General features: G+C 37.0%; 1 protein-coding gene across 2 annotated transcripts in view; it reads right to left on the reverse strand.

Moving 5' to 3' along the window:
- The window catches only part of LOC138710228 (coatomer subunit alpha-like), an 82348-nt gene extending 58530 nt beyond the window's left edge, over window positions 1-23818 (reverse strand). Inside the window, exons 1-5 of one of the 2 annotated variants that reach the window (XM_069840899.1) lie at window positions 23616-23818; window positions 17256-17403; window positions 11953-12220; window positions 3931-4154; window positions 57-296 (exon numbers count right to left, since the gene is read on the reverse strand). In XM_069840899.1, coding sequence (XP_069697000.1) covers window positions 57-296; window positions 3931-4154; window positions 11953-12220; window positions 17256-17403; window positions 23616-23695 — 960 coding nt within the window. In that variant the 5' untranslated portion in view covers window positions 23696-23818. Of the gene's footprint in view, window positions 1-56; window positions 297-3930; window positions 4155-11952; window positions 12221-17255; window positions 17404-19990; window positions 20094-23615 lie in introns of those variants that run through there. The other variant, XM_069840900.1, reaches the window with a different exon arrangement.
- Between the last annotated feature and the right edge of the window lie 450 nt (window positions 23819-24268).

The following is a 24268-nucleotide window of genomic DNA, read 5'->3' on the forward strand; positions in this document are numbered from 1 at the left end:
CTTTTACTTTAACTGACACACACACAAGTGTAAAGAATCATTCAACGTCTACTCACCTTGAAAATGATCATTCCGGAATCATGGCCTGCAGCAAAAACATTCAGAGAAGGGTGGGCAGCAAGCACCCAGAAGCGGTCATGCTCTCGTCTAAAAGTGTGAAGACAAGTTTGTTTTTTCATGTCCCACACACGAATACTCTTATCTTCCGAGTTGGAAAGCATGAGTTCTTGATGTGGATGAAACAACACACATGAAACATTGTTGTAGTGCCCACGACATGTGTCAACTTCCCATGCCTGTCAATTTTAGAAACATTAGTTTAGTAAGTTATACAAACAATCCATTATATGCAACAAATTAAAGTTTTAATAGAACTACATAAGACTGGAAACATACATAAATCCATACTATCTTTAGAGAGAGAAATAAACTTTATAAAATCTGTTACTGGACCATTGCACTCATAATCCTGTGGACCCAGGTTCGATTCCTGATATATTCCTGATTAATGACTTGAGTAGGGCAAGCCCATGGTTCAGTAACATAGGGTTTTCTCTTGGAGTTCTAGTTCCCTTGTGAATCCAAGAAATCTCCTTCATTTCATCTTACTGTGGGTATAGTGTAGACCAGCCTCCTATGATGCACTCTGACCAACGACACTCTCGGTAAATTGGTCTATGCAGCTAGCTTCATATAATTGAATGACAAACAGTCAAGCCAAGTATCCAGCATTTTATATATCTATATCTATATTTATATCTATCTATATATATATATATATATATATATATATATATATATATATATATATATATATATATATATAGGATGATTCAGGACCTCTGTGACAAATGCTGAGGCTCATTTTTTTTTTTGTGAAGCAACCCATGTTCTCCTATGCCTCGGTTAGAAGCTATGCAACATCGAAAAAAAAAAAAAAAAAAAAAACAGGTTTTTAGTGACATTTACAATTATGAAACAAATTATTCATTTATTTCTTCACGTACCTTTGCGGAGAGGTTACAAGTGTCCTGAAATTTTGCTGCCCTGTTTGAATGGAGTGCCCTTCGGAATATGCTTTCGCTGCTCATGGAGGATGTACCTTCAGGATGTGTGGAGACATGTGATTCCAACATTATGTCCCAACACACTTCACCCTAGTTGTAAGAGCACATCTGAACAACTACAGGCAGCAATGGATAGGGAGAGCGGGATATGTTGCGTGACCAATGTGATTACCCAAATTCATGCTCCCTAATCTTTTTTTTTCTTAGGGGACACGTGAAATGTACACCACTCGAATTGACACCAGAGAGGAACGACTGCGAATATTCGCTGCTTTTGATCAAATTCGACACAGAGTAGTAATTGACTGTGTTACTGTGTGGAGTGGAAATCCCATTGTTGACGGGAATGTTTACATTCAATTATAGAAACAATAAAAGTTACATTCTTGTTTTGAATAAAAATTTACAATATAAAAGTTAAAAAGCACTTATATGTGTTTTATATGAGACTTCGAAGAAACTTTCTATTTCTATTCTTTAACACCCTTCTGCATATGTACGCACGCACGCACGCACACACACACACTCACACACACAATATAAAAAGTAAGCATTGATGTTAAGGTGCTGAATATTTTTTATTTCAAATAGACAGATATTATTTTCTTCTGTTGTAATACTGTTTTTCCATAACAGTTTCCCCTTTCACAATAATAGGCAGATATTCGTAACAATTACAGACAATCCGTAATAGTTGGCACTTCTGTGGTTAATGTTTTAGGACTGGGACTATGAGAAAGCATGCACGTTGTTCAGGAGAGTGGAAGATTGGAGTCACTGTCTTTCAAACATCGTAGGACACAGTATAGGTTATTTAGCATCGATGAAATTGGTGACAGCGGCATGGTATTTGGTGAGATGAGACTGAGTATTCACAATGGCATTTACCTGACATTCGGGAAAATCTCGGAAAAAGCTCAACCAGGTAATCAGCCCAAGAAGAAGTCACATCCACACTCAAGCACAGCAATAGAGCAGCATGCAAATACACCTACTGCCTGAGCTACACAGCTGATCAGGAATTATGACCGAATGGCCTAATGACGATGGGAAAGACCTGATGAAAGTGTCCACATTTCGTCATTTTTCACCATAAATTCCAGTTCGACTCGCCAAGAACTTGGGTCTCTCATGTGGAAATTAAATTGATAAAGAGTTAACCATGCTTTCAGCAAACAGTTTGGTCACTTTGTCAGTAAACAATGGCTTGGATTAATCATAATTAACTCTGTGGCACTACAGCCCATGAAAAGTCTTGGTTTCCTTGACAATTCTGGTCCATGTAGGCCAGTGATCGCCAAAAGCTGTGTCGCGACACATGCCCCTGTCTCCACTCAAGCGTAACCATGACATCATATCCCCACCCTCTGTTTACAGCTATCACTTCGAAATAAGTAAAGACATTTATCAGCAGCGGACGTACACATGTAATGTTACAAGTGTTTCGATGTCTTTTGCAAAACAGATAGTAAGTAAAAACTTAATTTTAAGGAGCATGGAAGGAAAAGTATTTATTTTGTGCAGATGGCAAAAATATGAGACAGGGCTACTTAGTTTGTTGTAAAATGTTAAATGAAGTATAAAAGAACAATGTACGTTGTCATTATTTTTCTTGTTATGAAGACTACCGCGCCCTTACCTGTAACTTGAATAATAAACGAACAATAAAAAGTATCGGCTTCTATGTCTTAATCGGGGTAAAATACTTCGACGTTTGTTTTCGACGTATGTAGTGTAATTTGTATATTTCATTAATAAACAAACAATAAAACGTATTGGCTTCTATGTTTTAATCGGTGTAAAATACTTCCACGTTTTTTTTTCTATGTATGAGTGTAATTTGAATATTTCATTAATAAATAAACAATAAAAAATATCGGCTTCTATGTCTTAATCGGAGTAAAATACTTCAACGTTTTTTAAGTATGTAGTGTAATTTACAACTTCGTGACCAGCCTGGTACGTTCTTCTCATTTCAAATTACTGCTGATGTAAAGTACACGCTCTTTCTATATTAAATAAGAAAATAAATTTGTTATTTTATTAATAATACAAAAATAATTAATAGGAGGATAAAAAATTAACATGGAAAAAAGTGTGTATAGTTAATAAGTAGAAGAATATTACATTGCTTTCGTTTTTTGGTCACAGTCCGTCTCTGCACTGTTATTCACTGCAGTACCTGAGGAGATACCCACTCCACCCCTCTCCCTGCGATAGTGGTGTGCGGGTTGCATTTCTATTACGTCACAATTTCGTGGTTTTCGGCAACCACTGATGTAGATGTCTTCTGTCCTCCTCCTCCATCCTCTCACTCCAAGTTTCCTAAGATCCTCTTATAATCGTCAAGCCATCTTGTACAAAGGCGTTCTATAAGTCTTCGTTCCCCTGAGCTTCCATCTAGGATTTTCTTGACACTCCTGCTACTGTCCAGCCTATGAACATGTCCTAACCATTGAAGCCTTCTTCCCTTCATCACTGAGATCAGCTCAGCTTTATGATACATCATCATCATCACCTTACAATTAACTTTTATTCTCCAGGTTCCCTGATCATTTATAAGCCCATATAATCCTTCTTATTTCTCTTTCTTTGGATTAATCAATGATACTTCAACAGAAGAATTACGTAGCTAAACTAGCTAATGGTTAACTTACAAGTAACACACACATGAAAAATAAACCAATGACTTGACCATTGCCTGATAATGATTCAACAAAATATATCTTAAACAGCAAACAATACAAAATCACCCAGTTTCACCATGTTTATTGTGTCTGTTTTTTTAGTGGTCACTGTATGAAAATGGATCTAATATTGTATTAACACTTAAGCACTGCAATGCAGTGATTTACCTCCTCACCTTTGCTTCATTCATCTGCCACAATTTTATGTTCCTGTCATCTGCACCTGACACAACCAGAGGCAGAGTGGGATGAAAGCAAGCCCAGTTCACCCCTCTGTCATGGCCCTCCAGGACATGCTTCACAACAGCGTCTGCTTGTCCAAATAAATCTGTTGCACCCGGATTCCTTAGATGATCATCCAAGCCTCCAGGCCTAGGAACAATGTTTTTCTTTCTAAGTCCTGTAATATTGAAAAAATATATATATCTTTATGGTGTACGCTCAATTTAAATTACACTAGGTCCTATTTTTTTCTTATGTCTTAATCTCTTTTGTTTAAAACCTGTTTATATAATTTTTCATTTTAAATTTTATTGTGAGCTATTCTGTGTCGCAAGACAAACCCAAAATATTGGGTGAGACCAATAAATTAAACTAAATATACAGGGTGGCACACGAAATGTCATACCATTTTATTATCTCATTAAAATTTTAATATTGTAGTTTCGATGTGGATGCCGAAATTCATGGAAAATCCTATAGTTAGTATCACAATTCGGATGTAATTATAGCTACGAGCACAAACATCAATTTGTGAAATGGCGAACAACGGGAGAGTGACTATTGAACACAAGGTGAAACTTATTTCTGTTTTTCGCCAAAACGAAGAGTGTTGTGAGGATTCGGAGACGTTTTCGTGTTCACTTTAATACAAGATGGGTTCCTAACAAGCAGACAATTTACAGATTGTCCCAACAGTTTGAAACTAATGGTTCTATATTGGAAAAAAAAAGTGGCCGTGACACGCTAGTGTCCGTACGCCTGGAAACATCGAAGAGGTTCACGTGGCTTTGACTCAAGGTCTACTTTCGTGTGAACGGTGTTGTGAATAAACAAAACGTTCGATTCTGGGCGAAGGAACCTTCTCGCATACTGCATGAAAAAGAAATGTTTGGGGCAAAAGTTTCTGTATGGGCCGCAAAATGTGGTCGCCTCATAGCCCGGACATTAATCCATACGATTTCTTTTTATGGGGATTCCTAAAAGAGAAAGTTTACCAAAGGAGGCCAGAAAATGTGGTGGAGCTCAGAGCCCTTCTAGTGGAGTTGCGCCGTGCGCTATATGAAGACTTGTGTCAAAAAGTGGTGACGAATGTAAGGGCTCGTTTGGAAGAGGTTGTGAGGCAAAACGGCAGTCATATGGAACATGTTCTGCATTAGAGATAAAAGTCCAAATCCTAATTATTTTTTTTAGTAGGTTATTTTACGACGCTTTATCAACAGCTTAGGTTATTTAGCGTCTGAATGAGATGAACGTGATAATGCCGGTGAATGAGTCCGGGGTCCAGCACCAAAAGTTACCCAGCATTTACTCATCTTGGGTTGAGGGAAAACCCCGGTAAAAACCTCAACCAGGTAATTTGCCCCAACCGGGAATCGAACCCGGGCCACCTGGTTTCACGGCCAGACGTGCTGACCGCTACTCCACAGGTGTGGATCCTAATTATTAATTCTGTATAATTTTATAAAGCTTTAATACAAATCAATACATAAAATTTACTTTGTCATACGTTAAAAGTGTTAAAATTGTTAAAAAAGGTATATACCTTTGACAGACAGCCCGTTTCAACGCCATGTGTCGTCGTCCTCAGTGTCTATTGAACCACTGGTGATCTTGACTCTGCGATGTGCAGTTGTCGATGGTAGGGGTGGGGGTGTGTTGCTCCTATGGTGGGGGTTGGCTGTTTGTATGTTATGATTTATTATGACGTCAAATAATGTGTGCGTATCGAACTGCAGTTGTGTGTTAAGTATATAATTGTGGGTATGCTATTGTATTCTTATATATTTCGTACTGTTCTAGGATGTTTAACTGTGAACTTTTTGGTGTAATGTGTAAAATTTCCATATCTGTTTCTATATTATTGTAGTCATGATTATTGTTGATAATGTGATCTGCATAATTTGATGTGATGTAGGGTTTGGTTATAGCTTTAATATGTTCATTATATCTTGTGTGAAAGGATCTTCCTGTCTGTCCTATGTAAAAATGTGGGCAACTATTGCATTTTAATTTGTAAACTCCAGTTGAATTATATTTATTTGAATGTTCAATGTGGTTATTTAAGTATTTCTGTGTTGTATTATTTGTTTTGTATGCAATTTTGTACTTTAGTTTTCTGAATGAAGTTGCAATTTTGTGGGTATTGGTATTGTGATATGTTAATGTTATGTATTTATTCTCGCGTGCTGTTTGTGTCGGTTTGTTCTGTTTTTGTTTTGCCTTTTTTATTAGTGTGTCTATTATGTTAGGGTTGTATCCATTGTCTTGTGCTATATATTTTATTGTGTTTAATTAATATTTTGAATTCATGTCTGTTATTTGTTTTGGTTATGGTGATGTCTAAGAAGTTTATAGCTTGGTTATGTTCCATTTCTACTGTATACTTTAATTTGGGATGTATTTTGTTGAGTTGTTGATGTAGGTTTTCTATTTGTCTTTTGTTTCCATTATATAGGACTATTATGTCATCTACATATCGATGCCAGTACATTATTTTCTCTGCGTGTTTGTTGTTGTCGGTGTTTAGTATGTGTGTTTGTTCTATGTTGTGAATAAAGATTTCAGCTAATATACTTGATACAGGTGAACCCATTGGTAATCCTTCAGTTTGTGTATAGTATTTATTGTTATGTGTGAAATAATTTTGTTTAGTAATAATTTCTGTGATGTGTATAATTTCGTTAATGTGAGTCTGTGGTGTTATTTTTGATAAGCATTTTCCGAAGTATTTCAAGTGTTTCTGTTACTGGTATGTTTGTATATAGGTTTACGATGTCAAATGATGCTAATGTTGTATTGTGTGGAATGTGTTTGTGTTTTATTTTGTTAACTAGGTCTATGGTGTTGATTATTGTTGTTGGGTTTTCAAATTGTATACTATTTCTTATAATGTTGTCTATATAGTTCGCTAATTTGTATGCTGGTGTATTCTTGTAGTTAATAAGAGGCCTGATTGGTATATTTTGTTTGTGAATTTTTGGTAATGCATTTAATTTAGGTGCGTGAGGTTTAATTTGTTTCAATTGTTGTTTTTTTATTGTTAGGTATGATGTGAGTGTTTTGATTTATTGTATTTTTGACTATTGTTTTATATTTTGTTGTTGGATCTGTTTTTATTTCTGTGATGTTATTTTCGTGAAAAAATGTGTTAATTTTGTCATTCATGTCTTGAGCATTCATTATTACAGTGCAATTACCCTTATCAGCTTTCACAAATGTTAAATTGTGTGCTTGTTGTTTCTCTGTTAATGTCTTTATTGTTTTAATTTCATGCTTATCAGTTATAGCTTTGTTTATTTCATCTATGTTTCTTAATAAATCTTGTCGAATGTATTGTTGGTGTTGTGGTTGTGTGTTTTGAATTGCTGTTTCTGCATTGATGATCGTTTGCATTTGTTGTGTTCTTGGTGTCTTGTTATGTTTTAGTCCTTTTTCAAGTAATTTCGTTTCATTTTGGCTAATTGTTATGTTGGTATTGTTGAATACCTTAGGATGGAATTTGTGTGTGGTGTTGTATTTGGTTTTTTGTTTATGTGTTAATGTTGCTAGAGACACTGAGGACGACGACACATAGCATCGAAATGGGCCGTCTGTCGAAGGTATGTACCTTTTTTAACAATTTTAACACTTTTAACGTATGACAAAGTAAATTTTATGTTTTTAACAAAGTGTTAACGAGAACTTTAATCAACAAATCAATACGTGTTCTGTGTAAAATAAATGGTATGATATTTCATGTGCCACCCTGTATATATACTTTTTACCTTACTTTCGTTTAAACACTTAATATGCCATCTTAACGTCTAAATAAACCTATAATAAGAAATAAAAAACAAACATTTATAAAAGATTCTTTTAAATCAGAAATATCACTGTAGTTCGCACACAGATTCTTCAGTTAACACAAGTATATAATATAAAGAGAGCTAGTATCTTATCAAAGGATAAACAAGAAGAAGAGTCAAGTGAATAGGACAATATTCAAGTTTTTCAGGCGTGTACAATTTACTATCAAATAAATTTAGCCATTATCTTTCTCTACCTTCCTTCTCTCTTGAACTTCAATTTGGGGTAAAGAAAGAAAGTACTGTATAGTAAAATCCCTCGTACCCAGCAATATCAAAACAGTGGCACTTTCACTTGGAACAGAAATATGTGTGACTCTACTGTGTTACCACAGCCATCACTTGCCACATTAGGAAGTTCACAGGAACCGTGTTCAGTAAATATTCGAACCTTAAATTGGTGTACTATTTTTGTGTTGTGTGATGTATTTTAATGCAGAAAATTCACACAGTTTTTATGTTATTTAGTTATGATCAAGAGATTGACAAATAGGTTTCACATGGCTGCAGCTTCAACAGTTGGCATCATAAATTCGAACAGATAATTTGTTTTTAAATATTTATTTAATTATCTGGCGAAAACTCGTTCAAGAACTCGCCTGGTCGTTTTGGTGCTGTTTAAGAGCAATTCTACTGTACTCAGCTAAATTTGTTAAGAACAGACATGAAATTGATATTTTATATTTCAATATCACCACCACCAGCACTACTATCACCATCGTTGTTACCATCATCATAAAAATTTCCACTACTATCAGGTCATTACTACCAACATCATCATAAAACTGTAATCACTGCCTTTGATTCAAACATTATGTCTCAGTTCTCATCATCCTATCAGTCAAGTTAAGCAGTTTATTTGTACAGAAAACAGTAAATTGTGCAGAAACCAAGAAACTTCAGAAACCTGCAGCAGCATTATCGAATATTTGATGCTCATTAGAAAATGTGTGCCAGTTTTATTTTTGTATTGCTAATGCCAAGGACACACAGAGCGCAATGTTCGCAAAATACAGTTCTCTTTATTCACAGTTGGACTGGGCACGTATGTTCGTATCTTAACTGCATCGCGGAGTGTTTGATTCTCAGCTATATTTTCAAAACGTCACTATGTATGGGCATGCACAGTAGACCATTGGACAGGTTTCTTTCATGCCAAGTGCAGAACTCGCATTCAGGTTGCAACATTCAGATTCACAACTTGTGTTTTCCATGTATTTTCATTTGAATAAATAGGTACATATTATGGATGTGAACAGTTAATTCAAGAATTTAGGAAGTATGCATGCTTGTGGAACAAAGCTCTAGATCATATTCTATACTTTTATTGCACATAAATCACCATAACAATACGTAAATATATTTTACCTTTATCTGAGTCCAAGACTAAATAACATAAATGATTATAACTGGAGATAGTTTGATCGAAGGAAATGGTGCACGCGATTTTTCGAGAATTTCGTAATTTAATACTTACTTACTTACTGGCTTTTAAGGAACCCGGAGGTTCATTGCCACCCTCACATAAGCCCGCCATTGGTCCCTATCCTAAGCAAGATTAATCCATTCTCTATCATCATATCCCACCTCCCTCAAATCCATTTTAATATTATCTTCCCATCTATGTCTCGGCCTCCCTAAAGGTCTTTTTCCCTCTGGCCTTCCAACTAACACTCTATATGCATTTCTGGATTCGCGCATATATGCTACATGCCCTGCCCATCTCAGACGTCTGGATTTAATGTTCCTAATTATGTCAGGTGAAGAATACAAGGCGTGCAGTTCTGTGTTGTGTAACTTTCTCCATTCTCCTGTAACGTCATCCCTCTTAGCTCCAAATATTTTCCCAAGTACCTTATTCTCAAACACCCTTAACCTATGTTCCTCTCTCAAAGTGAAAGTCCAAGTTTCACAACCATACAGGCAACCGGTAATATAACTGCTTTATAATTCTAACTTTCAGATTTTTTGACAGCAGACTGGATGATAAAAGCTTCTCAACCGAATAATAACAGGCATTTTCCATATTTATTCTGTGTTTAATTTCCTCCCGAATCATTTATATTTGTTACTGTTGCTTCAAGATATTTGAACTTCTCTACCTCTTCAAAAGATCAATTTTCGTAATTTAATATCTGTGAAAATATTGATTTTTATACAAAAAAAATATGTTGTTGTTTTCTAATGCCAGGCGTTTGACAATAAAGTCATTTGACCTCTTGCACTCCAATATTTTTCAAAGATATTATCATGACTAGCCACTGAAGCACAGATTTTGAGGTGTTCCGAATCCATTTCTTGGTTTGAGTTGCACAATGGACAGTTAGGGGACTGATACATTCCAATTCTATGCAGGTGTTTGGCCAAACAATCATGGCCTGTTGCCAATCTAAATGAAGCTACAGACGATTTTCGTGGTAAATCGGGAATTAACTGTGGATTTTGATGCAGACAGTTCCATTTTTTCCCTTGGGATTGAGTTATCAAATTTTGTTTGTTGAAGTCTAAGTATGTAGATTTAATAAATCTCTTCACAGAGTAATACGTAGATTTAGTAACAGGTCTGTAAGTAGCAGTGCTACAAAAGAAATATAAATCAGAAATAAAAACAAGAATAATAGAAGGTAATAGGCATCTATTTGGGCTGGGAAAACTAGTGAAATTTAGCTCACTATCTAATTATATGTGCAAAAAAAAATAATTTACCAAACAATTATAAGGCCGGTAGTCATATATGCCAGTGAAGCTTTGGTTTTAACAACAAATAATGAAAATGTTTTAAATGTTTGGGAAAGGAAAGTTCTCAGAAAGATATATGGACCTCATTTCGAAAATGGTCAATTCAGAAATAGAACTAACAAAGAGTTTATGGAAATGTATGGAGAGCCGAGCACAGTTTCCTTATTAAGAGAGGCATACTCAGACGACTGGACATCTTGAGCGTATGCCAGAAAACAGGTTACCCAAATGAGCACTATAGTGACATCCAGGAGAAGAGGACGACCAAGGTTGAGATGGCTTCAGGACGTGGAGAATGATCTGTGGAGAGTTGGATGTAGGAGATGGAGACAATGGGCGCAAGACAGAGACGAATGCTTTCAATTGATTGAGGAAGCCCAGGCCCTTTATGGGCTGTAGTGCTACATATGAATGAATGAATGAATGAATGAATGAATGAATGAATAAGTAGCCACATGTAAATATCTATTAATTTGAGAAAAATTCGTTCCAGCACAGGGAATCGTACCTGGGACCTGTCAGCAATGCATACTGAACGCTCTTTCCATCTGAGCTATACTGGAACATGATCCACGGTGCTGGCCGAACTCTTTTCCTTAGTATTATCAATAGCCTAACTACCTGCGTTTTTAAGACATTCAAGCCATTTACTATACGCAGGAGCACATATTTAAATGACTTTGTAGCAATTTTTCGACAACACTTCTCATTGAATAACCATTGATTATTATAAATAGTCATACCGGTACTGTAAATATCTATTAATCTTGTTTAAACAAATGTTAAAAATGTACTTCAATATGACTATATTTATGAAAAACACAAGGCCACATATATAATACATTTCTTTATTTCAAAGTTATATCTTTAGCAGTGTACAGGCAGCACTGTTCCGTCGACTATTATGAACCAAACAACATAAAAGGGAAGAGAGAAAGTTTCACCAAAATAAAGTGAAGAAGAGTGTACCAGGCTGCACAATAATGAGCACGGTGTTGTGTAAAAAAGCAGGACAAAATATCATGGAGAGGCAAAGTGAAGTGTTGTTCTGCGCATGAGCAGACACTGCTAGCTGTGCTGAATTGGGAATCAGCATGTTGGAAACGTTTGAGAGTAAGGATGGATTCCATTGGGTATGCAGCACCAAATTATCGAAAACAGTGAACTATTATAAATAGAATTTGTATTATGTGCGTTTTTAACAATATCATTCGACGATAATTTTATGGAACACTACAGCACTTTAGCACGTAGGGAGCAGCCGCCACTGGTTATGTTATAAAATTTCTCTACATTACTGCAGCTGGTCAATTACCACCCCACCCCTGGCCATGCATAAGTTTCAGAGCAGCTGTCTGCTCACGCTTGTACCTTCCAAGTTGTTGACTATACCTGAAATGTCCCACACTCGCACTGTTTGGTCGAGGGAGGCAGACACAACAATATCGTCACTGGGATGGAACTGGGCACACATCACATAGTGACTGTGTCCTGTTAACACACATACACAGATGCGACTTTGCCAGTTCCAAATGCGAATCGTCTGGTCATCTGAGGCACTCAGAATCCATGGATATTCATGATGGAACATTGTAGTACGGATATAATCCATGTGACCCAGTAATGTAAAGACGCATCTCCTCTGTTTATAATTCCAAACCTGTTGGTGAAAATTACAATATTACTTACAGAATATATTTCAAACGCAAAAATAAAAAGTTATAAGAAAGTAAACAAAGTGAATGTTAAGCCAAAAGAAGAGAATATAATGAATTTCCTTTCTCAACAGTTTCGTTAAAAATTCGTCAAGTATGGACTATTGAAACTAACAATAACTGTAATTAAGTGTCTGGAAAGTTGCACATACTAGTGGTAATACTGAATGATATGTGAGAGCAACTGTCAGAAAGATGTTATAGTACAATTAACAAAGTCTATATCTATTTATAAACCATTACGTATATTTAGGGTGGCCACAGAATGTCATAGAACATTTAAATTGATTTTTTTTGTCTTCCTATTGACGCTGAAAAAAAACTCTTTACAATCAGACGTGCATACAGTTACATATTACAAGATCACCGATTCTGTACTGATTGGTACCTACTAAACTATCAATATTAATGTCAGTTTATATCTAAATATATAGAGTGATTCAGACTGCCTGTAACAGTAATTTATTTCGGAAACTAGTGCATTAAAATTTTCGAGAACAAAAATAATTGTAACTAAAGCACATGTGAAATTTCACTTGAGCTTGATTTCATCAATCAGCCCTAACAGGAAGTAGGGTCAGTGGCGTATCACTTTAAAATTTCAAATGGGAGCTGGAGTCAAATAGGGTACCATTTGATAGAGCTCTTCAAAATAAACAACTTTCATAGGAAACGTTTAGATCAATTCCTACTCTTCCAATGAGAAAACGTACGAAAAGACAATGTCATTAATATTGAGAAATGTTACAAGAAGAAAATGTAAACAAGATAAGTCCATTTAATGTTGACATAGTACACACACACAATTACCTAGTTGAGTGTAGACCTGGTGGCCGGCAGCACCATCGAGGGTGAAGATAAGTAAATTACCCCTTCTCCTTTGCTCGTCCAACAGCGTTTTCTTTAGTCACCGCAATACAATACCTACAGTAAATACGACCAAGTCTACATGTACAATGCACTTAGCCAGGCAATAAGCTCAGGTGGCCTTGTGCCGATTGTTTTTTGCCACTCTGTTTTTCTTTTCCATTTTCTCATTTATTGGTTTTTCTTCGCATTGATCCTTTGTGATTTTCTTTCAATTCTATGTAATTCCTGTACCTTTCTTATAGATGGCTGTGAGTTTTGGTTCTTACGTTCACCGCTAGGTTTTATTTAAGTATACTGGATAATGTAATATTTAGAAACCCTGGGATGGAGGCTTTGAGTTTCCATTGGTTGATTTAAAAGTAACATCTTTTGGTGTTTTCCAGTTTCATCCAGCCCCATTCGAAGAGGACTCTTGCCCTGATGGTGGTATAGTGAACATCATTGGAGTGAATGAATTCTCGCCCTGATGGCGATATAGTGAACATCACTGGAGTGAATGAACTCTCGCCCTGATGGCGGTATAGTGAACATCGTCACAGCGAGTAGGACACTTGCCATGTGCATGAGATAGTTAGCATCGTAGCAGCAAATAGGACACTCGCTATGGGCGTGAGACAGTTAACATTGTTGGAGCCATGGAATACTTGCCCTGAGAGTTGGGCACTTAGCATCGTCGCAGTAATGGAGTCTTGCCCTGGGAATTGGGTACTTAACATCGTGGTTGTGATGGGAGTCACCCAGGAAGGTGGCCAGTTTATATCAGCGGAGTGATGTGCACTCCGCTATGGGAGTTTGGCAGTCGACATCATTGGAGCAATGCCGATATTTGCCCTGATACTGGGCAGGAAGGTAGCAGAAAGCACCGCATTATGGAGTGCATTGCGTTGCTCGGACTCTGTCGAGTCCTTTACACCAGCTGTTTGTTCTTCTAGTTGCAGCACTGGTTAGTAATGTCTCGTAAGTTGGCATTAAGTTACGTGATTTCCGAGTTATGCCATTTTGGTGTATGTGCAGTGACTCATGTGCCGAGGATTTTTGTTCTGGTATGCCCAGTATGCCCAGTCGGAGATGGAGTGTATGATAGTGGAGCAGTGCACATATCTACAGTAGATATATTGATATAAATGCACTCGGATATTTCTATTTGTGCGTGCTTAGTTCGTACGACGTTATTGTGCGTGTACCAGATTTCGTTTACTGATTGGAACACGTACTTTAAAATGATTATTGTGTGCTCAGCATTGTTATAATGTGGTTATTTCGACTTGAGTTACAGGAGAGGTATCGGAGTGAAGAGTTATTTTATGGGTGGTATGGCGCATAATGTGTGGTTTTAGGAGGTAGGTATATTGTGTATGGTTCACGTGAGTGTTTTCAGAAGCATTTATATATAATTGTAATTGCAGTGTGTGGTTATGTAAGGGTGTGCTATGCAATATAGGTATATTGTGTATGTTCACGTGAGTGTTTGCTGAAGCATTTATATATATTTGTAATCAGAGTGCACTGTGCAATATACTTTGGGTAACATTTCTTGATATGGTTCAATTATACATACATAGGCTATATTCTTATTTTCTTAATTGTATTTCTAATTAAAGTGGTTATGTGTTTAAGTATAGCCGTTCTACCTTTAGCTCATTTATCCAATAACACAACTGAAGAGTTTACGCTAGGTCTGTGGGAGCTGAGAAATGAGGGTGGCGAGAGGTATGTATGGTACATTTTTCATGTTTTGCAATTACTTTTGTGACTAATAAAATAAGTACCAGTACCTAAAAGTTAAGAGTGATTACAAATACCTCCTATGTACTATAAACAGTGATGGTTTACACAAATCAGGAAGGTTTTGATATGTTGATGGTACTGGGTGAATCTCGTAGAAACTTCTTGGCTACTGAGTGTCTGTACACAGAGAGAGATACCTGCAACGTGCTCGTCAATCTTGCAATGTTTTCAGGTGTCTTGCTGCTCGTGTACAAGCAACTGGACAGCTGCAGCCTAACCATAATCAAAATAGACATATCAGACGACCTGTGCACGATGAGAGATCAGCTGATGTCATTGCTGCCATTCTTGTCAATCCTCATGACTCAACCAGGAGAATTCCTAGGGAATTTGGCATTAGTCATACAATGGTGTGGAGGGTTCTGAATGGCAGTAAATATCATCCTTACCACATCAATATGCAACAGCAACTTCAAGGAGAAGAATTTCAGAGTCGTGTAATTTTCTGCAATTGGGTCAGTGGCAGGCAAAAAGCACTGGTTTCATTGCATCGCAGTATTTCCTGGACAGATGAAGCGACATTCAAGAGCAATGGGGAAGTCAGTATCCATAATGCTCATTACTGGTCTCAAGTATTTGGCTGAGAGAAATGGGCAACCAGCTTAAGTGGAGTGTAAATGTCTGGTGTGGCATCTTCGGACACTGAATCATTGAACCTTATTTTTTTTAAGTACTCTGAATGGTGTCATGTATGCTGACTTCCTGAAGAACATCCTCAACCAGCTTTTGAAAGAAGTGCCACAGATAACACGAGCAGTAATGTGGCTGCAACAGGATGATTGCCTAGCTCATTTCTCTTTGGCACCACGTGACACAGCCAATCAGCTCTTCCCTGGGCGATGGATTGGGAGATGCAATCCTGTGGCATGGCCAGCACGATCTACTGTCTTGAATCCTTTGGATTTCTATCTTTGAGGCGGTTAAAAGACATTGTCTATCAAGATCGTCCTACAACAAGAGATGACATGAAACAGCGAATCCGGGAGACCTGCCAGTCACTTGACCACACCTAAGTGTTAGGAGTCACTGACAGTGTTCGAAGAAGAGTATGGGTATGTGCTGCTCAGAACAGCGGACAGTTTGAACATATGGAAAAATTAATGACATTATCCAGTCTTTCAGTAACGTCTGTCAACACTAATTGTCTTGTTTACATTTTCGTCTTCCACCATTTCTCAATATTGATGGCATTGTCTTTTCATACGTTTTCTCATTGAAAGAGTAGAGATTGATAAAAACGTTTCCTATGAAGGTTGTTTGTTGTGAAGAACCCTATTTGACCCCAACTCCCATTTGAAATTTTAAAGTGATACGCCACTGACTCTACTTCCTGTTACGGCTGATTGATGAAATGAAGCTCAAGTGAAAGTTCACATGTGCTTTAGTTACCGGTACAAATATTTTTGTCTCGAAAATTTTAATGCACTAGTTTCCGAAATAAGTTATTGTTATGGGTGATCTGAATCATCCTGTATTTACTGGTCATTATTATTATTATTAGGTAACATAAAAATTTGGCGATTATGATTAATAAAGAAAAATACGGGAGGATTTGGATATTAGTACGGGAGTCAGAAGGATACAAAAAAATTAGTTCCAATGTGGGAATTTCCAGAAAATACGGGAGAGTCGGACACCCTATGTAAATTTATGTCACATGCTTCCAGATTTACCCTTCTCCCATGGAGACAGGATGTATTGCACCTTGTCTTCTATTTACCCTATAACGTAGGCCTAAGTGATGCCTTTGTGCAGTGATGATTATATGAAATGAAAGTCGAACTGCAATGGAAAGAAATACTGACTTCTATCTTCGAAGAGTAGAACGAATATGATTATGATAATAATCCTAATGATCAAGAACGGAAAGAACAGGACAAGAATAAGGAGAAGAGGAGGGAGAAAGAAGAAAGTGGGTATAAAAACCAAAGAAAATTGAAAAATAATTTATAATAGATGATGGCAATATATACTGCATATGAAGAGTCCACTGCAAGAATGATGGATGTCACTTTCTTGTCGAAAATGAACCAAGACTGTCAATGCATAGCTTAACACATATAGAATGTACATACAGAGTTATATGGCATTAACACTGATAGTCATTGTCCAGTAATGATCGGAAAATCACAGTTAAGCTTTGAGCACTAAGCATTTCAAACTTTCAATTGCTTCTCCTGCAAAATGTATTCCAAATGACATCCATCATTCTTGCAGTGGACTCTTCATATGTGTATGCATTTATTTTTGTATCAACTTAAACATTGTTACTATGGCATAATTCACACAAAATAAAAAGTATCCGGTAATTGAACTCAATACCTTTATCTTGTAATCATCTCCTCCAGACACAAAGAGTGGCTGCTGATTATGGAAGCAAATACCACGAACTGGACCATCATGTTCATCAAATCTGTCCAACATTGTGCACATTCGATAATCCCAGAGCTGGATAACACCACTGTGCAAACTGTGAACAATATGAAACATACTTAATTCACAGAGACTACATTTTGTTTATACGGCATATGTAGGTGGAGATAACATAACTAGAAATACATTTTTCAGGGGAAAATTCTCCAGTCCAGTTAGCATGTGCTGCATGCTTGAAGAAACGCAGAGAGAGAGAGAGAGAGAGAGAGAGAGAGTGTGTGTGTGTGTGTGTGTGTGTGTGCGCGTGCGTGTATGCCCACTCTATAGAAATCTACATGCTTTGACAGATGGACGTTAAATTATTGAAAACAATAAAAATTAGAAAGAAATACGTTCAAGCAGGACGAATAGTCCGAACATGAGTCTTGTTCAACCATACTGTTTCGAACTTAATACGAATTCTACAGATTTAGAAGGCGACAAGGAATTATTACAAGAAATTACAACATTGTAGGTCGACATAATACTCTTTCATAGTGTATTATTATGAATTTATTTTACAACGCTTTATCACCTGCAATGGTTACCTAGCATGAGAAATGAAGGTGATAGGCCTAATGTCAGCAAAGTGAGTCCAGAGTCCAGTGTCGAAAGTTACCCAGCATTTGCTCTTAATAGGTTGAGGAAAACCCCTTGAAAAAACCTCAACCAAGCCTAGGGTCTCGCGAATTAGGTAAATTTTGTTTAAAGACTACATAAACTACTACTGTTATCTTACAGGCAGGGAGCATTAGGACTGAGTTGACTGCATTGTTTTCCAAGTAACATTTGAGCAGCAGCTCAAAATTAAATTGGAGCAAGGAATGTTGGCTACATTGTATTCCTACTTGGCCTTGTGTGGGAGTTCGAAACTTAATTGGCGCAAGAAATGTTGACTACACTGTATTTCCAGTAATCCTTGCAAGGCAGCTCAGAAATGCTGACTTGAGTTTAGCGACATTTTCTTGTGGTTTGTTGTATCTGAAAGTGAGCTGTAAGTTGCTTGTATCGTTAGTAGGGATCTTCTATGTAGTGTATATTCTGGTAAGTGTTCTGGTAGGTTTTGTAATTATCTCTGGAAATGGAAAGAGGGACAGGGATACTGGTAGGAAATTTGAATCCGGCTATGCACAGAGAAAGAAAACGATCACGTGGAAAGACTATAAAAGTAAAATCAGTGATTCTATGGAAAGATTTGTTACTAGCATTACCAGTGTAGAAAAACTAACAGTTCTGAAATTAAAGACTTTTCTTTAACTGAACCTTTAACTTCAAACACTAATATGCCTACAAACGATACTGTGTTGATGTGAAACAAAGATAGGCCTTCTGTAAAACAATCATTACATTTAAATGAAGTAACGATCCTGGTGTTGACTTTTCCCAGTCCACGACAAAGATATACTAGTTTAGTTCGTCAAGGTTCAGTCTAAGTCAATAAAATAACTTACCCTCTGAATACAAATAACAGAAATTTCTCAGATTTTCATTACACTAAACTCCTAAGCAACAATGAAAAACAAAATATGCGTTGGTTGGTACGCGTATACAGTATTCTCCCCCCCCCCCTCCACAATATTGTTTTGCCACAATTTAAGTCACATAAAGTTTGTGTGCACTCAAAGTTTGGTTTCTGGCATCTTGTCAGCCTATTTGAGTTGTGTGGATATAAAGGGAAGAATTGTGTCGTGTATGGTTCCTGGGTAGCTCAGTCGGTAGAGCATTCATGCGCTAAGCAAAGGATTCCGCGATCGATACCCGGCCCCGGAACAATTTTTCCCTTGAAATTATTCAAAATTATTTTTGTCCCGCTAAATTCGTGGTTTGGACCACTGTGCACTGTTGCGTCAGCAGATAGTTTCTTTCAAGGAAAGGGGTGAATTAATGTCTCTGGATATTGATGTACGTAGGAACTTTTGTATTAATCAAAATATAAATTTTTTAAACATTGCGTGTAAAAACAAATCATAAAACTTTATCAAAATCCCCCACAAAAATAAAAATTTGATTTAATATCAGAATCCATGATAGTCATGCATGTGATCGGTCAGGTTTGTGACTGAGAAGTCATGTATGTAACAATGTAATTAATTGCAGATGTTTACATTAGACAGCACTGTATCCTTAGTTTTTAATGCTCTCATTAGATTTTTTTAGGTTATTTTACGACGCTTTATCAACAGCTTAGGTTATTTAGCGTCTGAATGAAATGAAGGTGATAATGCCGGTGAAATGAGTCTGGGGTCCAACACCGAAAGTTACCCAGCATTTGCTCCTATTGGGTTGAGGGAAAACCCCGGAAAAAACCTCAACCAGGTAACTTGCACCGACTGGGAATCGAACCCGGGCCACCTGGTTTCGCAGTCAGACTCGCTAACCATTACTCCACAGATGTGGACTCTCATTAGATGGTACCAGTACTAATTTCTAGTAACTTCCTCTTCACAGCACACGGTGACTATAGAAGCTAGACAGTGGAGTTCAACTGATATCAACAAACATCTATATTTAAAGATCTAGATTCATTTTCCGGGCTGAGAGGTCATGGTCTATTGGTTGGTTTTATACCAGACGTTTCGTCTGCAACTGCGGCAGACATCTTCAGTGGAGTGGTATCCGAGGTCGCAAGACTCTTCTCGGCATACCTGAGGCAACTGATCCTGTGGCTGGTTGTGCGGGCGTATTTATAGTGCGACTAGCAGGCTGAGGCCTGTTGTCGCTGCGGTCCGCGCCGCTTTGTTCGCTGCTCCCGTTCTGGGTTCCGTTCAGCGAACAAAACGGCGCGGACCGCAGCGACAACAGGCCTCGGCCCTCTAGTCGCACTATAAATACGCCCGCACAACCAGCCACAGGATCAGTTGCCTCAGGTATGCCGAGAAGAGTCTTGCGACCTCGGATACCACTCCACTGAAGATGTCTGCCGCAGTTGCAGACGAAACGTCTGGTATAAAACCAACCAATAGACCATGGCCTCTCTGCCCGGAAAATGAATCTAGATCTATAGACTCCGGCCGTGAAAGCCTACACTGCAAGATCTATATTTGATCTAAAAGTTTTTAATATCAAATACGGACAATGTTAAAACAGCAAGGGAGGCTGCCAATCAGAGAAAGTATTGCCAGAAAAAGAAAAGTGATGCAAGTTTTAAAGAAAAAGAAAAACGACAGAAAATTATGTGACAGACATAAGCATTAAGTTAACTATGACAAAGAAAGAGAAGAAGAAACTAACTGAATCAACTAGAAAAGGAAAGAGGAAATGCAGAGCTTCCATAAATAATAACAAGAATAGTTCAGCTGAGTTACCACGTCCTTCCACTGCTTCTGTCCCTCAAGCTTCACCTTTCAGAATTCCACAAATTCTAGGTAAGACAGTGAAGAAAACTTTAAAAGATTTGCCAATATTACATGAGTGATTAGCAGTTGTGAATAATATGGTGGAGGAAGTGGATTTAAAATCACAAATGGAGAAGAAAATCTAGTGGTACCAACAATAATCAACATACACTAATTCTAGTGGAAGCATTCTTATGTCGATCAGACATTGTATACACTGCCAGGTATGCGTGATGAAATGACTATGGGAAAATGGAATTAGAAAACGTGTTCGCAAATATTATCTTACAGTAGGCTACACATGAAAGAAGGTTAAAGCAGAGAATAATAACGTGAACATAGGGTATTCTAAGTTTTGCAGTCCTAGATCCCAAAATGTTCTTCTGATTAAAGGCACTCCTAGTGAGCAGTGCAAATGTAAAATCCATTAAAACTATATATTGTTATTTAAGGGGTTTGCAGTTATTTACAACAATGATTTTTGGAATAAGATATTACGTATTTCTGACTTCCTGGACTAAACAAAAGACCGATAGACTTGAGTTAGCAGAAGCCACCACCTCCAGCATATCAGACAAATAAGTTAGCTACTATGTTAATGTTCTGAGGTAAGCTGATAAGAGAAATATCTTTTTCTTACAAATTAAATTAATTTTTTTAGTTATCATATTATAGGCTACTAAAAATAGAATTTATATTAACCAATATCATATTGTTTAAAAGTGCTAGTAATAAATGAGCTAGATTTGTCTAATGCTAGACTTTGTCAAAGTCTAGAAGAGATACACTGATTATTTTTCTTAACTTATATTACTGTATTTCTATCACCTGATCCCATTATGATCTCAAAATGAAACTTTGCGTGGTGTAAGATAATAGTATGAAGTAGTTTTGTGATTATAAAGCCCATTAAAAGAGCTTTGAATGAGACATTGCACAGATCTGTATCTCAACTGATTCCACACAAAATGGTAATTAACTACTTCAGAATGCAGTATTTTCGGTAAAAAAAAAGTTAATACATAATAACTTTTGAACACAAGATAAAATAAATTTTTTCTTAAGATTTCCATTCATAACTATATAAGGTTACTTGATAACAGAGGGCATTGCTGTTCAAATGACTCCATAAGAACTGGATCCCATAGCTGAATCGAGAAGATGGCACCAAGCAGTGAATCACATGCTTGAATACAGTCCTAAGGACTTAAAAATCACTCAAAATAAGGAGATTGCACAATAAGCGTAAGGCTGTGATCCTTGCCTATGAGCCCTCCTTCGAGAAAAAAAAGGTCACTTGATATGGCAAGTTTACACAATATCTAAAAGGTCATGGGAGATTTTAATTCGAAAGTGAATTCATTTGACATGGAATAACTCTAGTGTTATTTCAGAGTGCTTTTTACTAATTTCGCATCGAAACTAGCGTGAAATTTTCTGTAAAAGTGGGACCAGCGGAGAGGTGCAGGCAGACGAGATCACTCTGTCAAGGTGGAAGAGGAAGCCGACAAGGACAGCACATACATCTCATTTCCGTGCGTTTCGATATTCATCACAGAGCTGAGAGGAGTCTTCGTAAGGTCGAATCAGTGACAGGTTAGGTTAGGTTAGTTTAGGTTTTTGATATGCCTTGCATATACTCACAGTTCATTAAGAATGTACCCTTTTTCCAAGGCATACCAAAAGCCTAAACTAACCTAACCTAACCTGTCACTGATTCGACCTTACGAAAACTCAGATTTTTTCTGTGATCAATAAGGAAACGCATGGAAATGAGATGTATATGTTGCCACCTACCCTTTCCTCTTTGACGGAGTAGTCCTGTCTGCCTGCACATCTCCGTTGTCCCCACTTTCACAGCAACTTTCAAGTCTTCTTTCGGTGCGATATCGACATCGGCATTCAATTTTTTTTGGACAAGGTAGAGTATCTACCGGTCACTGAATGAATATATTGCACTATATGGGATGATTACCACTTTAACACATTTAGTATATCACAAAACATACACTGAACGAACTAAATGTACTTATTATGAAAGTTGCAATATTTTCTTCCTGGAATTACGATCTACTTCCACTACATGGCTACCGACCGACGCGACAGGGTCGGGAATACATGCAAACGAAATGATACTAAACATGAGGAATGTTACTACAGGTGTGTAGTATTATGTGACAGGTTAGGTTAGATTAGGTGTGTATTATATGACAGGTTGGGTTACATTAGGTGTGTAGTATTATGAGGTTAGATTAGATGTGATTAAGTGTGTAGTATTATTACTATGTTGGAGACACTGAAACCCATTGTTACATTAATGAAATATGGCCGTATTCTTCATTCACGCAAGATAATTTTCGTATGTACGTTAAGGTACGTATTTAGCTAGGGTCAGGTAAGTTTTACAGCTCTCCCAATGATCACATCAATTTCTAGCAATCAATACTATAAATCAAAGGAATTTTCAAGATATTTTATCAAGTTCCTATAGTGGCTGGGACATAAGTAACCTTCACTTTTTTTTTTACGGTACATATTATGACTCCACAAGAAGCCAATTAGCCTACGTAAATATATTTGTAACTTAATGTGGTAATGAATTATTCTAAAGAATTACCGTAAAAGTATTGGAATGTAATAAAACTTATTATAGGTAACGGTTAAGTTTCCAAACGTTTTGGCATTGGAGACACACAATTAGCAAAATGATAGATTTTGCAACATCCAACCCTAACCTAAACTTACAATGTTGATACTGAGGTGCAATGGTTAGTGCTAAATTATATAGAACCTATTCATTGCATAATTTCTAATCAAAATTAGACATATTGATAAATAAATAACATATTTATTTGATTATCAACTACGAGATTAGACTATAGTCATGAAAACTAGCCTATTATAATATCAGCTACTGGATCATATTTTAACATACCCTGCAAGAATCCATGGCCGTTTTGGATGAAACGACAATCCTTTCACACGGTCTGACTTGCTTTCAAATTTCGTTAACATTTCACAAAGTCAATAACATGCATAAGTAAAAGGCGATTCTAATATTTTAAAACAGCTTACGTAATATTACGTACAAACTGCTTCATTTATTGACCACGTGGATAGGGGAGTGTCACTGCAATTTCGCTAGGTTCGCCCAGAGATCAATAAAAATAAAAATGATTAATTCCACCCTAGATCATAGTGACTTTGAACTGTTTTTCCGGCGACCATTTCTTTTAACTTCTCTATTGTTTAAATAGGGGTTTAGGGACTATTTCAGCATTCTCTAACAACGAAAATAAAATTGTCTCTATTCATAATACGGAATCTAGCGACTTTTGAACAACGGCTTGGCGACTTTTCGTACGCTTCAGTTGGCGATACTGACTCAATAGATGCCGTAATCTGTGAAAAGACGGCAAAAAAGTTTGTAATATATAACAAGAGACACCAACGGCGCTAGTTTCGCGTACAAAATTGAACCGCTGTTCGGCCGCCATTAAAAGGAGTTGATGCTTCGCCGGCAGTGCGAGCAGTTCATGCTTATTGAGGAGTACGAATAAATATAAATACACTTGAAGAGAAATAACA

Source organism: Periplaneta americana, chromosome 12, assembly GCF_040183065.1.
Source record: "Periplaneta americana isolate PAMFEO1 chromosome 12, P.americana_PAMFEO1_priV1, whole genome shotgun sequence".
NCBI classification, from domain to species: domain Eukaryota; kingdom Metazoa; phylum Arthropoda; class Insecta; order Blattodea; family Blattidae; genus Periplaneta; species Periplaneta americana.